General features: G+C 43.9%; 2 protein-coding genes across 2 annotated transcripts in view; one reads left to right on the forward strand and one right to left on the reverse strand.

The window, feature by feature from the left end:
• Positions 1-9,396, forward strand: part of LOC135213394 (proprotein convertase subtilisin/kexin type 7-like) — a 72,270-nt gene extending 62,874 nt beyond the window's left edge. Inside the window, exon 6 of the mRNA XM_064247369.1 lies at positions 8,593-9,396. Within this exon, the coding sequence (XP_064103439.1) occupies positions 8,593-9,084 (492 nt within the window). The 3' untranslated portion in view covers positions 9,085-9,396. The remainder of the gene's footprint in view (positions 1-8,592) is intronic.
• A 170-nt stretch (positions 9,397-9,566) lies between these two features.
• LOC135213395 (uncharacterized) overlaps positions 9,567-18,657 on the reverse strand; it is a 143,271-nt gene continuing 134,180 nt past the window's right edge. The window contains exon 6 of the mRNA XM_064247371.1: positions 9,567-10,246. Coding sequence (XP_064103441.1) covers positions 10,115-10,246 — 132 coding nt within the window. The 3' untranslated portion in view covers positions 9,567-10,114. The remainder of the gene's footprint in view (positions 10,247-18,657) is intronic.

Raw genomic sequence — 18,657 nt, forward strand, 5'->3', positions numbered from 1 at the left:
CAAGAAAGAAGAGGCTCGATTATAAAACAGGCAGAAAAGTTTAAATACTTAGGATCTACTTTAAACCAAGAGGGAGGATGTGAGGCTGAAGTTGACAGTTGGATAAAAGCTGCATGGAAGAAGTGGAGAGAGGCAGCTGGAGTGATATGTGATAAGAAAATGCCAATCAAGCTAAAAGTCAAGATTTAAAACACAGTGATAAGACCTGTGTTAATGTATGGAGCAGAAACATGGGCTCTAAGAAGAAAAGAGGAAGTAAAACTTGAGAGAACAAAGATGAGAATGCTGAGGAGGGTTGTGGGAATGTCGCTCCTTGAGAGATTGAAAAATGACAAAATGAAGAAGTGCAGGCTTGGTAAAGATTACAGAGGTGATAAGAGAATCACGACCGAGATGGTATGGGCACGTGTCGAGGATGGATGACAAGGAGAGAGTGAAGAGGGCTTGGGAGGAACCTATTAGAAGAAAAAGATCAAGAGGGAGACAGAGAATGAGATGTCGAGATAAAGTGAAGGAAGATATGGAGAGAGGAGGTTTGGTGGAGGATGATGCCTTTGATAGAAGGCAGCAGAGAAGGCACATCAGGCAACGACCTCTTCATGTAGGGATAATGGTGGGAAAGAAGAAGAAATGCTATCATAACAGATAAGAACTAAAACTAATAGCAATCCCTGGTATATTTATGAGCAATGAAATAAAAAGACATCATGGGATAGACAGTGGCGAAACATTCCCCAAGTCTAAAATCTTACTCCAGACTCCATGAGCCAAGAAACCACAATTGCCACAAGTATATAGACCACTGTAGGCTCTGGAAGTCTTTTGAGCTCAGTTCACCCAAATCGTATGGTGCAGAATATTGATATTCACAGTGAGCTAGCCCATCCACCACCCAAAACCTGTTTCTGACATTCATGCGATGGTGCCCCTCCATTAAGGTTTGATGAAGTACCTTCCTTACATCACTACATATAGTAGGTGTCTAGGTATAATAAAAGCCTTCCACAAAACCTTTAAATGTTAATAATAATTATTTTCATACAATGAACTTACCTGTCAGATATATACTTAGCTAAGACTCCGTCGTCCCCGACAGAAATTCAAATTTCGCGCCACTCGCTACCGGTAGGTCAGGTGATCTACCTGCCTGCCCTGGGTGGCAGGACTAGGAACCATTCCCGTTTTCTATCATATTTTCTCTGTCGCCGGTGGTATCAACATTGTTGTTACTACCTCCTGACTGGAATTCGCTTTTCAAGACTTTTTTGATCATCTATATTGGATTTCTTGGTGACGTACTGGATCGTTGTTTTGGCATTCGCTACTGTGGACTGGATTTAGACTTGCTTTTGATATTTCTGATAGAATGTCTGATTCAAGTGTTAGTGTGAGAGTGTGTGTGAATGTAGGCTGCAAGGTGAGGATACCGAAGGCTTCGGTTGATCCTCACACTGTATGTCGTAAGTGTAGGGGGTTTGACTGTTCTTTAGCTAACACCTGTATTGAGTGTGAAAAGTTGAATGCTAATGAATGGAAGACTTTAACTTCTTACTTGAAGAAGTTAGAGAGGGATAGAATTAGACGGGCTGCACAAAAGAGTGTGAGTACAAGGCCTATTGAGCCTTTTTCTGAGTCTAACTCTCCTATTATTAATGAATTTGATTCTCCCTATGTATCTGAACCCTCACAGGCTTTGCATTCGGATTCGGCTTCTGAAATCGCCAATCTGAAGGCTACTCTTCGTAAAATGAAGACAAAGATGGCGGCCATGCAAGGTAAGGGAAGTGATAGTGAATTACTTAGTGAAGTGAGTGTTCCCAGTGTTGTGGAGGGGGCGTCTGACCGTCCCTGCGATGCTCCCAGGCCTAGACCTCTTCCAAACTCACATACCCAGAGGAGAAGGAAAGTCGAAAGTCGTACGGAGGTTGTGGGGAATCCCCAACGGTCAGGCGTCCCTTCAGCAGGTTCTGTTTTGCTACAGTCTGCTCAGGACCGCTTTAATAGAAGCGTCCTACGGGATTGTTTCTCGTCGTCCGGTTCTCCTTCACCTAAACGAGGGTGGAAGGACTCGGATCTTTCTAGGCCACTGAAAAGGCACTGGAAAGAACGCGCGTTTGACTCGAGCCCGGAGTGCTTCTCGGAGGAAGCCCCCTCTTCTATCAAGAAGGCTAAGCTGGTCTCGACGCCTCCTCGAACGGTATTTGAGGATCGCACTCCTTCGAGTTCTCCTGCTTCTTCTATTGAAGAGGACGCTGGTGTGGCTTCCAAGAGGATTTTGCTAGCAGTACAAGAGCAGTTAGCCTCTTTGGTTGGAGTTCTTTCGAGGGATCCCCCTCGCAAGAAGGACGCTAGACTTCCTATTAAGAACTCTCGTCTTCTTTCGCCTGCCAGACGTGAAGCGTCCTCCAGGCATGAAGAGCCTTACAAGCGTGGGACGTCTTCCAGGCGCGAAGATTCGTTCAAGCGTCAGGAGCTATCCGAGCGAGTTGCTCTAGATAAGGATACGCTCAGGCGCGAGGAATCAACTAAGCGTGAGGCGCCAGCCAGGCGCGAGGATTCAGCCAAGCGCGAGACGCCAGCCAGGCGCGAGGAGTCAGCTTTGCGTGAGGCGCCAGACAAGCGCGAGGCGTCAGCCAGGCGCAAGATGCCAGCCAAGCAACAAGCTCCAGCCAAGCGAGAAGCGCCAGCCAAGCGCCAGGCGCCAGACAAGCGCGAGGCGCCAGCCAAGCGCGAAGAGCTTTCCAGGCGTGAGAAGTCAAGCAGACGCGAGACTACTTGTAGACTTGAGAGAGAATCTGTTCACTCTTTGAGTCCCTCTCCTAGTAGGAGTTTGTCACCAGTAGAGAGAGAACTTGGTGAAGATCCTCTCGTTTTTCAGGCCGATTCTCCGCACGGTGTGGAAGGAGATTCGGAAGACGAAGTTAACGGTAGAGAAGGATTCTCTAACTATAGAGTTCTGACGGACCTTCTTTTGCAGGAGTATGGAGATTCGTTGACTCCTGCGGCCCCTCCTTCACCTCGATCACTGTTTTCGAGTGCGATCGTACCGAAGTCTTCGTCGGTGTTGAAGATGAGACCTACGATCTCTATGAAGAGAGCTCTACAGTCTCTGGACAAATGGATGTTGTCGAAGAAGGATCTGGGCAGAACCACCTTCTGTATGCCTCCAGCCATACTTTCTGGTAAAAGAGGTTTCTGGTACCGAACTGGGGAGAACATGGGCCTTTCTCTCCCAGCGGCAGCCGAAGCGGACTTTTCAACCTTGGTTGATTCATCGCGGAGACACGCTTTGAATGGAGCTCGAGTGACTTGGGCGATTTCTGAGACTGATCATCTCCTTAAGGGCCTCTTCCATATTTTGGAAGTGTTTAATTTCCTAGACTGGTCCCTTGGGGTGATGTCTAAGAAGGCTCATGACTCGGAAGGTCTAGACCCCGAAGTCATTCTGAGTATTCTTTCTTGTATTGATAAGGCAGTACAAGACGTATCGGGAGAAATCTCCTCTCTCTTTGGAGCGGTACTCCTTAAGAAGAGGAGTATTTTTAGTGCCTTCTTAACCAAGGCGGTTTCTCCCTCACAGAGAGCAGCCCTGGTTTTTGCTCCCATGTCAGACTTCTTGTTTCCTTCTCAGTTAGTGAAGGACATTTCTCGCTCACTGACTGAGAAGGCGACACAGGATCTTCTCCTTCAAACTGCAAGGAAGAAGACCCCACCCCTAGTTGCGGTTGACAAGAAAGGACCGACTTCTACGGTTCAGCCCTTTCGAGGAGGCCCTCCCTCCAGAGCTCCCTCTAAGAGAAGAGGTCCTGAGAGGAGAGGTAAAGCTTCTTCCCGTCCCTTTAAGAAAGGGAAGTGAGACAGACAACCTCCAAACACCAGTGGGTGCCAGGCTTCTCGAATTTGCAGACGCCTGGACATTCATAAACTCGGACGCCTCTTCGATGTCCATAATCAGGAAGGGATATCTTATCCCCTTCCAGGACAGTCCTCCCCTAACGACTATTCCGCGGGAACTGTCAGCCAGATACAGGGACCCTGTACTGAGGGATACTCTTCGTCTGATGGTGAATCAAATGTGGGACAAACGAGCTATAGAATTAGTTCTGGAGCAAAACTCTCCGGGGTTTTACAATCGGCTTTTTCTGGTTGCGAAAGCCTCGGGGGGCTGGAGACCAGTACTAGATGTCAGCGCTCTGAACAAGTTCGTTCTAAAGGAGAAGTTCTCTATGGAGACTTCGGCCTCAGTCCTTGCGGCTTTACGTCAAGGAGATTGGATGGTGTCTCTGGATCTCCAGGACGCTTATTTTCATGTCCCGATTCACCCTTCTTCGAAGAAGTACCTCCGTTTCATGACGGGGGGAAGGATCTTTCAGTTCAGGGCCTTGTGTTTCGGCCTGTCCACAGCTCCTCAGGTCTTCACAAACCTGATGAAGAATGTGGCGAGGTTTCTTCACCTCAAAGGCGTCAACATCTCTCTATATCTGGACGATTGGCTCATCAGGGCCAGAACAGAGAGACAGTGTTTGGAGGACCTTTCTTTGACCCTAGACCTGATAAAGGCGTTGGGACTACTCGTGAACCTCGAGAAGTCACAACTGATTCCCAGACAGAACTTGGTCTATCTGGGGATTCAGATGGATTCTCGGGGTTTTCGAGTATTTCCTTCGCAAGAGAGAATCGTGAGAGGCTTGGAGAAAGTCTCTCTCTTCTTAGGGAAAGAACGGACTTCGGCGAGGGAATGGTTAAGCCTTCTAGGGACCCTTTCCTCGCTCGAACAGTTCTTTCCTCTAGGAAGACTGCATCTTCGTCCTCTTCAGTTTTTCCTAAGAAGATCATGGAATTGGAAGACGGGACTTCTCTCCGACAGTTTTCTCCTTCCAATGGAGATGAAACCACACCTGCAATGGTGGTTGTCCCCTCTAAAAGAGAACAAGGGAATTTCTCTGGAAGTTCCGAACCCAAGCCGAGTGTTATATTCAGACGCATCAGAGAAGGGTTGGGGAGCAACACTAGGACCGAGAGAAGTGTCAGGCACCTGGAAGGCAGCACAGGTGTCCTGGCACATAAATTGCAAAGAACTTCTAGCAGTTCACTTGGCTCTAAAGTTCTTCGAACCTTTTGTGGCAAACAGTGTGGTCCAAGTAAATGTGGACAACACTACCGCCCTGTCCTACATTCGGAAGCAAGGAGGAACACACTCCTTGTTCCTATACGAAATAGCAAGAGATCTGCTACTTTGGACCTCCCAGAGGAACATCTCCCTCCTGACAAGATTTGTTCAGGGTACGAGAAACGTCAGGGCGGACAGACTGAGCAGGAGAAGCCAGGTCCTTCACACAGAATGGACCCTTCATTCAGAGGTGTGTCAGAGTCTTTGGGATCTTTGGGGCACTCCTCACGTAGATCTGTTCGCCACATTCCTTTCCAAAAGGCTGGAAGTCTTTTGCTCAGTGGTGGAAGACCCAAGAGCTCTCGTGGTCGACGCCTTCCTGCTAGACTGGTCTCATGTAGACGTGTACGCTTTTCCCCCTTTCAAAATCCTGGGGCAAGTGTTGAGAAAGTTTGTAGCGTCCAACGGGACAAGGATGACCCTGATAGCCCCGTTTTGGCCAGCACAAGATTGGTTTGCAGAGGTGCTGGAGTGGACAGTAGACTTCCCAAGATCCCTTCCAAGAAGGATGGATCTTCTCAGACAGCCACACTTTGAGAGGTTTCATCAAAACCTCCCCGCTCTCGCGCTGACTGCCTTTCGACTATCGAAAGACTTGTCAGAGCGAGGGGTTTTTCTCGCGAAGCTGCAAGCGCTATCGCTAGAGCCCACAGAGCTTCCACTAGACGAGTCTATCAGTCTAAGTGGGAGGTATTCAGAAGGTGGTGTAAGTCTAAGAAGTTGTCCTCCTCCAGTACCTCTATAACCGAAAATCGCTGATTTCCTTTTGTTCCTGAGAGAGGTCTCTCACTTATCTGTATCGACTATCAAAGGATACAGGAGCATGCTTTCGGCAGTCTTCAGAAACAGAGGCCTAGAGATTGCTGATAATAAAGATCTGCACGACTTGATTAGATCGTTTGAAACGACAAAATCTAAGGAACTAACTCCTCCCAGCTGGAACCTGGATGTAGTTCTCAAGTTCCTTTCGTCTGACAGATTCGAGCCTCCTCATTTAGCTTCGTTCAGGGATGTAACGAGGAAATGCTTGTTTCTCCTATCTTTGGCGACAGCCAAAAGAGTTGGTGAACTTCATGCCCTTGAAGATGAAGTCGGCTTTAACAGAGACTCGGCCTTCTGCTCGTTTAGAACACTTTTTCTAGCGAAAAATGAAAACCCCTCGAATCCCTGGCCCAAGAGATTCGAGATTAAAGGCTTATCGAGTCTAGTAGATAGAGAAACAGAAAGGTCTCTTTGCCCTGTAAGAGCCTTGAAGTTCTACTTACAAAGGAAGAAACAAATGGGAGGCTCTAGACAAAGTCTTTGGTGTTCGATTAAGGACCCCACAAGAATCATGTCTAAGAACGCATTAGCTTTCTTCATAAGGAGCGTCATTACAGATGCTCACAAGTTCTGTCCTGACGACTCTTTTCCGCTTTTAAGAGTAAAAGCTCATGAAGTTAGAGCAGTGGCGACGTCTCTCTCTTTTCAGAAAAATATGTCGCTAAAGAAAATCATTGATACGACATATTGGAGGTGCAATTCGGTATTTGCATCTCACTATCTTAAAGACGTTCGCGTGACCTACGAGAAATGTTTTTCTCTGGGGCCTTTCGTATCGGCGGATACGATACTGGGTACGGGAGCAAACACCAATCCTTAACTTTGTACATACCTTCTACTAGATATGTTCTAGATTTCTGCTGACAAAGAGGGCTCTGTGCTGCACTGGCGGCCAGTCACTGTTGTTCAGTAAGGAACTCTTGTGATATCTTTTAGAGGAGTATTAAAATTTTTTTTTTTTGAGAATTTTTGTATGAATGCGTTTTAGTTTCGAGTTATGGGTTGTTTGTAATGAGTTCGGGGATAACTCAGAACAATTCTATATACTAACATGGTGGTTAGGATCAGGTGGTCGGGATTGGTTGTGCTCCTTCATAAGGTGTGTTGTCATAGAAGTGGTCCAGTACCCATTGACAAAGTCCTTTCAGGCTCTGCCGAGTAAGCGGTTCATATACCCATCGGCAGACCCACAAGAACTCTAGCCATAGATCACATATCTCGCTAAAGTCTTGAGGTGATGCAGACTACCGGGCTACAGCCACGAAGTCTACCACCTATCAGGTAGGAACCAAGGTTTTTTCTTTTATACCTACAACATATGTTGTTTACCTGTCTATTCCATATTAGCTGTCTCTTACCCTCCACCAAAGGGTGCCAATCAGCTAAGTATATATCTGACAGGTAAGTTCATTGTATGAAAATGATATTGTTATAATACAATAAAGTTTCATACATACTTACCTGGCAGATATATACGATTAATGGCCCACCCAGCCTCCCCGCAGGAGACAGGTGGAAGAGAGAAAATATGATAGAAAACGGGAATGGTTCCTAGTCCTGCCGCCCAGGGCAGGCAGGTAGATCACCTGACCTACCGGTAGCGAGTGGCGCGAAATTTGAATTTCTGTCGGGGACGACGGAGTCTTAGCTAAGTATATATCTGCCAGGTAAGTATGTATGAAACTTTATTGTATTATAACAATATCATTTTGTGGTATAGTAGTAATCCAAACTTGCAATGCTGCCACAGAAGAGAGTATCCAGATAGGCAGCAAAGTGGGGGGCTCAATCCATGTCTCGGCACAAAGGTTCCTCTTCATAAGAAGTTGCCTCGTTGAGGTCCCATGGCTGCACCATAGAATATTCTGTGTTGAAACCCTGCTGTGGGTGAGAGGGCTTTCAAACCAAGGGAATACCTGGCCCCCTTTGACACCTAAGCTTTTCATAGTCTATAGAATTTCTTTGTCATTTTCAGGAATGGAATAGAATGGACTATAAAATTTAGGCCTAAGGCAAAGAGCTGGGACCAGCGAGGTTATTCAGCACTGAAAGGGAAATAGAAGAAACAGGTTTGAAAGGTGTGATGGGAGGAAAACCTTGTAGTTACACTAGGAAACAATTTTTATAAGGGTGAAAGTAGGATGGAAGAAAGAGAATATGAATGGAGGTACAGTAAAAGGAATGAAAGCTGCAGCAGCAAAGGGCCAAAGGGATGCTGCAAAGAACCCTAACTAATGCCTACAGTGCACCATGTGAGCTTGTACTGATGTCACTAGTAACACCTATGGGTGTCATTTTCAGTTAATACATTGTAAATCCTTCTTTTACCCTTTTTTCATACTGCCAGCTACTTTTTTAGATGTACTAAACTCAAATCCAGTTTTTTTTATATGGCATTTCACAATCCGTAAAAATTTGAGTGTTGAGAATTGTGTTATATTCTTGGTATAAGACAATGCTTTGTAATCGTTAAGCTATCACATTTAAATCAACTTTATAGTTACTAATGGAAGTTGCAATACTAGCACAGTAGTTCTTTGATTTTGAACTTTGTGTGTGAGTTGTCTTCAGTATTAATAAATAAATTTCCTTACTTTCAGGCCTTTGTTATTACTGGCATCTTCTTTATGTTCATGGCTATCTTAAACTCTGTTGAATACATCTTTTGCTATAATGATGAAAAAGAAAAATTCTACAAGAAACTCAAGGATCTCGCCGACGGTCGAGCTATGACACAGAGAAATGCGACGTCCCGAAAAGCAGCCGCTTCAGATCTTCGCTGCAGTAACATGGAGGCTGGCGGAAGCCAAGCAGTAATATTTGAAAGGCATCTACCTGCATCACAATCAAATGAAGTCCTTCCATTAATGACGGTCGACCGGGTTGCCTCTCCGTCTTTATCGTGTGATGCCGACATTTCTAGTCTGAATGGCGAAAGTGATGATGATGTACTATCATCACACTGCAATAGTGATAATGTTATACCAAAGGACACAGATGTGACAGATTTTACAAATGATGAGTACTTATCTGAAGCTGAAGATGACAGACATATTTCAGAACCTCCTGAAGTAGTTTGTGATAATCAGTAACTTTGTGGAGATGAGAAATACTCACGCATTTTATCCAAAACATTAATGCTCCCTTTTGTTAGCACAACCAAATGAAACATTAATGCTCCTATTTGTTAGCACAACCAAATGCAGTTTTAATCAACCAAGTGCAGTTTAAAATTGAACCTTATGTCAAAAAAAAAAAATTTGTGTTGCTTAAAATTGAAACTAGCTTTTATAAAAACTAGCCCCTCAATAGAAATTAGTATTGGTTATTAGTTAGGATATTGTATTCCATCCACTTTCTAGTTCAGTACTACTTTTAGTTGTACTGTAAATGTTTTTATAGTGGTCATATGGGCATTTAGGGGCACCTGATTTTTTCAGTGTAAATCACTATGCATTAATTAGAATGAGTGCAATACCTTTATCAAAGTTTGTGATATACAAAGCACTTTTCCAAAGTACTTTTAGTTAAAACTTGAAAACCACTAAAAATAATGGTGTATATTTATCAAAAGTGATAGAAGTATATTTTATGTAATGTGATGACATACTTTGTAGACCTGGATCTTTTAAGCAATTATAATTCTTATTTTAAAACAACAAAAAATTTTCTTTTACCTAAAAAATCTTGAGAAACTTTCATAAGAAACTTTCAGTTTAATTCACAATACAGCACAGTCAACCCCTGCTATTCATGGACTCCCTTTTTGCACATTTCTCTATGGGACACTAACACACTCATTATTCACAGATAATTTGCCTACTCACGGTATTTTTCACCAAGAAAATTTCACTAATTACTCTACCTATTTTCATATGTTCATTATTAATTGTACTTTTTGTGATAAAACTAGTATTAAAATCCTCTGGTATACCATAGTAAGCATTTTTAGAGTGGTTCTCACTTTTGTGCTCTCCACAGCTTTTATGCAGTGAACAAGCCTCACAATTTACTTGTGAATATTGATTGATGGTTAACATCCTGGAAGAGTGTATGTATTCTCTCTTTTCCACAAACAATTCTCTCTCTGCCACAAGTCACTTCTTGGGTCGTGTCTGTGACTTACACAACTGGAACACCATTCACCCTCATTTTCTGCAAGGCAGCGAGCTGTGTCTGGAGTCTGGAAAGCTTCAAAGTATAGTGCTCTTGGACTCGATGAACCAAGTGTCTTCTTACGTCCTCTAAACACAGCTGGAAAGGAGGAGAAGGGGGTAACTATTCAGTCACAAGCCAAGAGATGGATTTGTTCTTAAATGGTACGAATCTTTTTCAGTTTTCTAAACTTTCATTTTTCTACTCTTTTCAGTTTTGTTATTTTTACACATTATTTGATTCACCTTCATTTTGTTTAGATTAATATATGATTTATTTAAATGTTTCAGATGTTTGTTTCATACTACAGTGTCATTTTTTATTTTACATCGTAAAATGGAAAAACATTCATTGTTTTACCTCATTAAATGACAAGGGTAAATTCAAGAGTATTTAAAAGGAATTAATATATTATCTGTCAAGATACACAGCTACATAAATAATCCTTCACTTCGAAAGAAAATGGTCATGCCTCTTGGAGAGTTCTCTGGAGTAGTAATAACAATGACTGCTTCCTGACTGACTGCAATATCAGTACACTTGGTTCCACTACATTTTGAAATATGACAAATTTTTAAAGTAATTTGCATTTCTCCTACTATACAAACCTAATGCCTTTACATATGGGGAATTAACTTTCAGTGCAAGCTAGAACTGGCCATTTAACTAAAACCAAGGTGGTTATTGCTAGTTGGCTACCTCTATAGGGGTGGAAGCCCTGCCATCCAGTTGGTACGCATTCACTTTACCTTTTGGCCAGGTAGCAGAATGAGGGATGGCTAAAGGTGGGCCATTTATGTAAAGACCTCAGGTTATGTTAGGAAAAATACAAATTACTTTAAAAATTTGTCATTTGTTCCTACACATATACAAACCCTCGGTCTTTACACATGGGAGACTTATTTCTTGGTGGGATGATTCTAGGCAAATCTCTGAACTGACTGGCAGTTTGCCTCAACAGGGGCATCTCTTCTTGACAATGAAAGAGCAAAAGGAAAGAGACCCATGCCTCTGATCTGTTAAACGTGTGATGTTCAACTGCCATACTACTGTGCCTTTCAAGTTAATGGGATGTAGCATTAATGGTTCAAAGAACGGCTTGCATGAACCCACAATAAAGCTAAAGAAAACCAACGGCTTTGTCATTGTCAGTCCCTCTCTCCCCTTGTTAGGAGAGAGGGTAGGAGTTGTAGGAGTTGCATCTATTAATCCAAATTGAGCTAGATTATAGATAGAATATACAGTCGTCTAGAACAACTGCAGTACACCCGTCCAGCAAGTGACAGCTTGCTAAAATGTCTCTCTGCCCACAGGGAGAGGAAGGGTATAAAATAGAAATGTGGAAAGCCAGTCCAACACAACCTCTCTTTTGCTGCTTGTACACCTTAGGCGAAATGCCACCTGTATTTAAGAGCTGGGTGAACTACATGACTGTTGAGCACCCACCAGAGAACCCAAGGAAAAAGGATCCAAGGATCTAGGGCAATGTCCTGAAGGTAAAAAGGAGGTGAATGTGGTCTCTTGCAACCACATTCCCATCCTTAGTAGTACCTGTCCAATGTGTTCTTCCTGAATGCAAGGGTCAGACCAATGCCCCTGACCGTATGAAATCTCACCCAGCATGTACTGTTATCCACCACGTCAGCTGTGGAATGCATTTGTTTGATTGTTACACGAATTCAAAAATAATGATGCTCTTGGACACCACTTCTTGGTTGAGCTGGAACTAATAACAAGTCATCTGCACCCAATATTAAAGATAAAGTCCTTAAGTGGTAACGCAAAAAGCCTTTGGTCACTTGATAGCCTTTAGGGTCTTTAGATTCGCAATAATCACACGCTGTTGATCGTCCCGCGAATCAGGCAGAAATAGCTAACCATATCATTCAACCTGAGCACTTAGTAACATTGGTTGGGGCAGGCATCTTTACAATGGACTCAACCTTAAAAGGATCTGCTTTTAAACCACAAACAGTAACTTTATGACCAAGAAAAGTGATCTCAGATTTATGTAGTTTTACCTTATTTTTATTCAATTTTATTCCATGCTTGCGACAGCGATCAAATAGCATTTTCAACCTGTGTTCATGGTTCATCATTACATCCTTCTTAGATTCTCCATTACAATAAACAAAAACATCATCTGCTATATACAGAAGTAGCACCTCGTACTTCGAACTTAATCCGTTCCAGAAGGCTGTTTGAAGTATGAAACAAATATCCCCATAAGAAATAAAACAATTAGGATAATTTGTTCCAGCCAACCCAAAAAGTCACCCTTTTCATACATTTCCTATTATTAATGAGTTCAAAAGTTAAATCAAAAGTGTAAAGTAATGAAACAGTACGTTATATGAAGTAAAATTTTCTCAATTTTATTTTTCTGTGTACGACTTACGAACTGTTTGGTAAAAATGGCGCCGGCCGGCTGGGGGATGGATGAGCAAACCAAATTGGTTGCAGTATGCAAAGGTTGATAACAAAAGAAATTTTATTCACATTAGGTACAAAGATAATCAAAGGAATCGATAGTGTGTGTGTGTGTATCCGATTGTGTCTGAGAGAGAGAGAGAGTAAATCAGCATGTTTACACTTGGTTCTTAAGTGCACGAAATAGATTAATTATGCCACAATACATAAACTTACTGTTGGCAAACGGCAGACTTTTAAAACAAACATGAGGATTTTACAAACAAAAAAGTAATAAGTCAAGAATGCAAGAAAAGGAAAGAGATAAAATAAATTTCTCTCTCTCTCTCTCTCTCTCTCTCTCTCTCTCTCTCTCTCTCTCTCTCTCTCTCTCTCTCAGGTGTTTTTGTTTTTTACCGTATTGCATTTGTTTTATGTTAAATTTATTGTGAAATATTTTTTATGTGAATTGGTACTGCTTTTACGTACATATTATAGTAAAGATTTTACTGTCTCTTCTCTCCTCATCAATACCACGATGCACGATAACTTAAAATCATTCATTCATTGCGTATTCCAGAAGGCTGTTTGAAGTATGAAACAAATATCCCCTTAAGAAATAAAACAATTAGGATAATTCGTTCCAGCCAACCCAAAAAGTCACCCTTTTCATACATTTCCTATTATTAATGAGTTCAAAAGTTAAATCAAAAGTGTAAAGTAATGAAACAGTACGTTATATGAAGTAAAATTTTCTCAATTTTATTTTTCTGTGTACGACTTACGAACTGTTTGGTAAAAATGGCGCCGGCCGGCTGGGGGATGGATGAGCAAACCCAAAAAATTGGTTGCAGTATGCAAAGGTTGATAACAAAAGAAATTTTATTCACATTAGGTACAAAGATAATCAAAGGAATCGATAGTGTGTGTGTGTGTATCCGATTGTGTCTGAGAGAGAGAGAGAGAGAGAGTAAATCAGCATGTTTACACTTGGTTCTTAAGTGCACGAAATAGATTAATTATGCCACAATACATAAACTTACTGTTGGCAAACGGCAGACTTTTAAAACAAACATGAGGATTTTACAAACAAAAAAGTAATAAGTCAAGAATGCAAGAAAAGGAAAGAGATAAAATGATATTGTTAAACTACAATAAAGTTTTGTACATACTTACCTGGCAGATATATACTTAGCTATAGTCTCCGACGTTCCCGACAGATTAATTTCAAATCTCGCGGCACACGCGACAGGTAGGTCAGGTGGTCTACCTTACCCGCCGCTGGGTGGCGGATGTACGAACCACTCCCGTAAGCTTGTCAGATTTTTCTCTTCCACCTGTCTCCTGAGGGGAGGCTGGGTGGGCCATTAATCGTATATATCTGCCAGGTAAGTATGTACAAAACTTTATTGTAGTTTAACAATATCATTTTTGTACATGAACTTCCCTGACAGATATATACTTAGCTGATTGGCACCCTTGGTGGAGGGTAAGAGACAGCTCAATAATACAGGTAAGACGGGAAACAACTAATGTTGTAGGATATAAAAACCTTGGTTCTCACCTTTTCAGGATGAAGACTTCATAGATACTATCTCTTCCGGAGTCTGCATTGCCTGGAGAGCTACAGCTAGGACGTGACCTGATGCTGAAAGACTCGCGGATCTACCACTGGGATATGTGATCCCCTATTGTGGTAGAATCCAAGTCGGATGCTGTTAGAGGGACCTTGTCCGCTTACCTAACAGATCCTTACCACTACCTCTGCAAGGAGCCAAAACCCACCAGACCACCTAACCAAAATACAAAGGGTTAATATTACGACAAAAAGAGGTGCCTCCTGCAGCCTCTTTCAGACAACCAAAAAACAACAATATAAAATATAGGGTAACATATAAACAATTTACACAGGATAAGTTTCAGCTCCCTGCCCCAGCACCGAATCCGCCGATACGAAAGGACCCAAGGCGAAGCATTTATCATATGTGATTTTTACATCACGTAGGTAGTGGTTTGCGAAAACCGATTGGCATCTCCAAAAGTCGCCTCCATCAAGTTCCGCACAGACATATTTTTTTCTGAATGCAAGCGAAGTTGCGATGGCTCTCACCTCGTGAGCTTTCACTTTTTAGTAGTCTAAAATGATCTTCCTTACAGGCAACATGTGCCTCTGTAATAAGACTTCTCAAAAAAAAGGAAAGAGCATTCTTCGACATGGGCCGAGTGGGGTCCTTTACGGAGCACCAAAGCACATCTTGATTAGCCTTAAGTTGTTCCTTCCTCTTAAGGAAATACTTCATAATTCTCATAGGGCAAAGAGTTCGTTTCGGCTCTTCCCCTACTAGAAAAGATAAACTACGAACTTCAAAGCTCCTGGGCCAAGGGCGTGATGGGTTTTCATTCTTTGCCAGGAAACTTGGAAGAAATGAACACACCATAGAATCTTCCTTAAACCCTACATTGCCCTCAATAGCTTGGAGCTCACTCACTCTCTTAGCTGTAGCTAGGGCCAAAAGGAAGATAGCCTTCTTCGTCAAATCCTTGAAAGAGGCTAAGCCAGGAGGTTCGAATCTAGACGATCCAAGGAATTGTAGGACTACGTCTAGATTCCAGTTTCGGTACTACATGAGGACGCTTAATGGTTTCAAATGATCTAATAAGATCATGCAGGTCCTTATCATCGGATATATTTAAGCCTCTATGCCGAAATACCGCCGCTAACATACTGCAGTATCCCTTAATAGTTGACACAACCAGATGACATTCTTCTTTGAGGAAAATAAGGAAATCCGCAATTTGGGTCACAGAGGTATGGAAGAGGAAATGTTCTTCCTCTTGCACCAACGTCTGAAGACATCCCCACTTTGACTGGTATACACGCAAGGTGGAAGGTCTCCTCGCTCTTGCGATTGCTTTAGCAGCTGTTGCTGAAAAGCCTTTCGCTCTGACCAAACTTTGGACAGTCTGAAAACCAGTCAGACTGAGAGCGAGGAGATTTTTGTGGTACCTGTCGAAGTGGGGTTGTCTGAGTAGATCGCTCCTTAGCGGAGCGATCTTGGAAGGTCCACCAACCATTCCAGTACCTCTGTGAACCATTCTTGGGCCGGCCAAAAGGGAGCGATTAAGGTCATTCTCGTTGAATCGGACTCTACGAACTTCTTGATGGTTAGCCCCAGGGATCTTGAAGGGGGGAAACGCGTAGACGTCGAGTCCGTTCCAGTCTAGAAGAAGAGCATCTATTGCTACTGCCTCTGGATCCGATATCGGAGAGCAGTAAGGATCCAGCCTCTTGTTCTTTGACGTGGCAAAGAGGTCTATGTGTGGCCTGCCCCATAACTTCCACAGGCTCTGGCATACATCCAGATGAAGGGTCCACTCTGTGGGAAGGACCTGATCTTTCCTGCTGAGGAGATCTGCTCTTACATTCCTTTCTCCCTGCACGAACCAGGTGAGAAGCTTGATTCCTCTTTCTTCTTGCCCACAGAAGAAGGTCTCTTGCTGTCTCGTACAGGGAGAAGGAGTGCGTCCCCCCCTGTTTCCTGATGTATGCCAGAGCTGTAGTGTTGTCCGCGTTGACCTGCACTACCGATCTTCTGACTTTGGGCTCGAAAGCCTTCAGAGCCAACCACACAGCCATCAACTCCTTTCTGTTGATGTGCCAGGCTACCTGGTCCCCCACCCAGGCACCTGACACTTCGCTGGTTCCCAGAGTTGCACCCCACCCCATGTCCGACGCGTCGGAGAACAACACCAGGTTGGGGGTCTGTGATTGAAGAGACAGTCCCTTTGCAAAGAGGTTGGGATCTGTCACCATAAGAGATGTTTCTTGATGTCCTGGGATAACGACAGGGAGAACGTCAAATCCTGAGAACGACGACTCCAATTCCGATGAAGAAAGAATTGGAGTGGTCTCAGGTGCAACCTTCCTAGGGAAACGAATTGCTCCAGAGAGGAGAGCGTCCCCAGCAGACTCATCCACTCCCTCACTGTGCATACTTCTTTCCCTAAGAAGGTTGTTACTCTCTCGAATCCTCGGGCTATCCTTTCCTGCGAGGAAAAGCCCGAAAACTCAGAGAGTTCATCTGTATCCCGAGATACACACACTCTTGCTCGGGAATTAGTGATGACTTCTTGAAATTGACGAGAAGTCCCAAAGCCTTCGTCAATTCTAAAGTTACTTGTAAGTCCTTCAAACAACGATCTTCTGAATTGGCCCTTATTAGCCAATCGTCGAGGTACACCCCCCTGGATATCCTCACCCCTTTCAAATGAAGCCATTGAGCCACATTCCTCAAAATCCCTGTGAACACTTGAGGGGCCGTCGAGAGGCCGAAACACAGAGCCCTGAACTGAAAAATTTTCCCCCCCATCATGAATCTGAGAAACTTCCTCGAGGAAGGATGGATCGGTACGTGGAAGTAAGCGTCCTGTAAATCCAAGGAAACCATCCAGTCCCCTGGACGAAGTGCTGCCAGCACTGATGAAGGCGTTTCCATCGTGAACTTCTTCTTTTCTACGAAGTTCAGGGCGCTTACATCCAACACCGGTCTCCATCCCCCTGAGGACTTCGGAACTAGGAAAAGGCGGTTGTAGAAGCCCGATGAATGATGGTCTGTCACTAGTTCGATAGCCCCCTTCTCCAGCATCTGATCTACTGCTAGATGGAGAGCTTGATTCATGATGGGGTCTCTGTACCTGGCCGTCAGTTCCCTTGGGATGGTCGTCAAGGGAGGTCTTTCGACGAAAGGGATGAGGTAACCTCTCCTCAAAATAGAAAGGGTCCAAGGATCCGCCCCTTTTTGGGCCCAGACTTCTGCAAACCTCTAAGAGTCTGGCGCCCACCGTTGATTGAAGGACTTGCAAGTTATTTGGGGGCTTTAACAGACTTGGCGAAAGTCTTACCCCTTCTTGAAGGTCTACGACCTCTAAACGTAGAGGTTCTTGATGAAGATGCCCCTCGAAGGGTTCTCGAACACTTGCCTTTTCCTTCTTAGCCTTGGTAGGGAAGGAAGGGCGAGGTTTTTCTTGCCGACTGTGCCAAAAGGTCCTGGGTGGCTTTGGCCGGAAAGTGACCTCGAAATGTCCTGCACTCGAGCGTTCGGGAACAAGGGCAAAAACTGAGTAGACAGAGGAGCAAACAGCAAAGAAGACCTCTGAGCATGGGAGACCGACTTCGTTAAGAAGGAACAATAAACCGACCTCTTCTCACGATCCCGGCCCCATAAAGGGAGGCGATTTCACTCGCTCCGTCTCTTACCGACTTGTCCATACAAGACAAAACACACATAAGATCTTCTGGCGAAATTGACTCTGGCACTTCAATTTTGCTTGGCTAGGACTCCCAACGACCAATCAAGGAAGTTAAATACTTCTAGCACTCTAAACATACCTTTGAGCAAATGATCCAATTCATTCATTGCCCAAGTCGTCTTAGCAGAGTTAAGGGCATTGTTCTCCTTGTCGAATCTAACAGTGCCGAAAAATCCGAATCAGCCGAAGACGGTAGACCCAATCCTAAGGGCTCTCCTGTTTCGTACCAGAAACCAGCGCGTCCTGAAACTTCGAAGGAGGAAAAGCGAACATCGTTTTCCCCGCTTCTTCTTTGGAAGCCATCCAGGAACCAAAACTCCTCAGTGCCTTCTTCATAGAAAGAGTTGGCTCATCCTCACACAAGAAGAACTCTTCGCTGTCTTCGCCGTTGAAAAAAGTGAGTGAGTGAGGAAGGAGAGCCGTAGGCGTAAGGGAATCCCCAAAAAACTTGTAAAAGTAGCTCTGTAAGCTTCTTTGTAAGAAGAGACAGCAAGCAGAAGTGTTCGGTTCCTCATCCGAACCTTCTAGGACGTCTTGTCGAGGCGAGTGCGGAAGATCCTTAGGTGACGAAGGGATCCTAGCAGGAGTTGAGCGAGAGGTTGGAGAAACGCCCTCTCTTAGAAGAGTTCACATCCACTGGAGAACGATGAGAAGATCTGGGAAGTCTACGATGAGACTCCCTCTTCGAGGTATACGGAATCTCAGCCGAAGGAGAGGTAGGGCTCCTACTCCGAGAATCCTCGGAAACATCCACAGGGCGCTTACGAGGAGGCGAGCGCCTACTATACTCT

Source organism: Macrobrachium nipponense, chromosome 42, assembly GCF_015104395.2.
Source record: "Macrobrachium nipponense isolate FS-2020 chromosome 42, ASM1510439v2, whole genome shotgun sequence".
NCBI lineage: Eukaryota > Metazoa > Arthropoda > Malacostraca > Decapoda > Palaemonidae > Macrobrachium > Macrobrachium nipponense.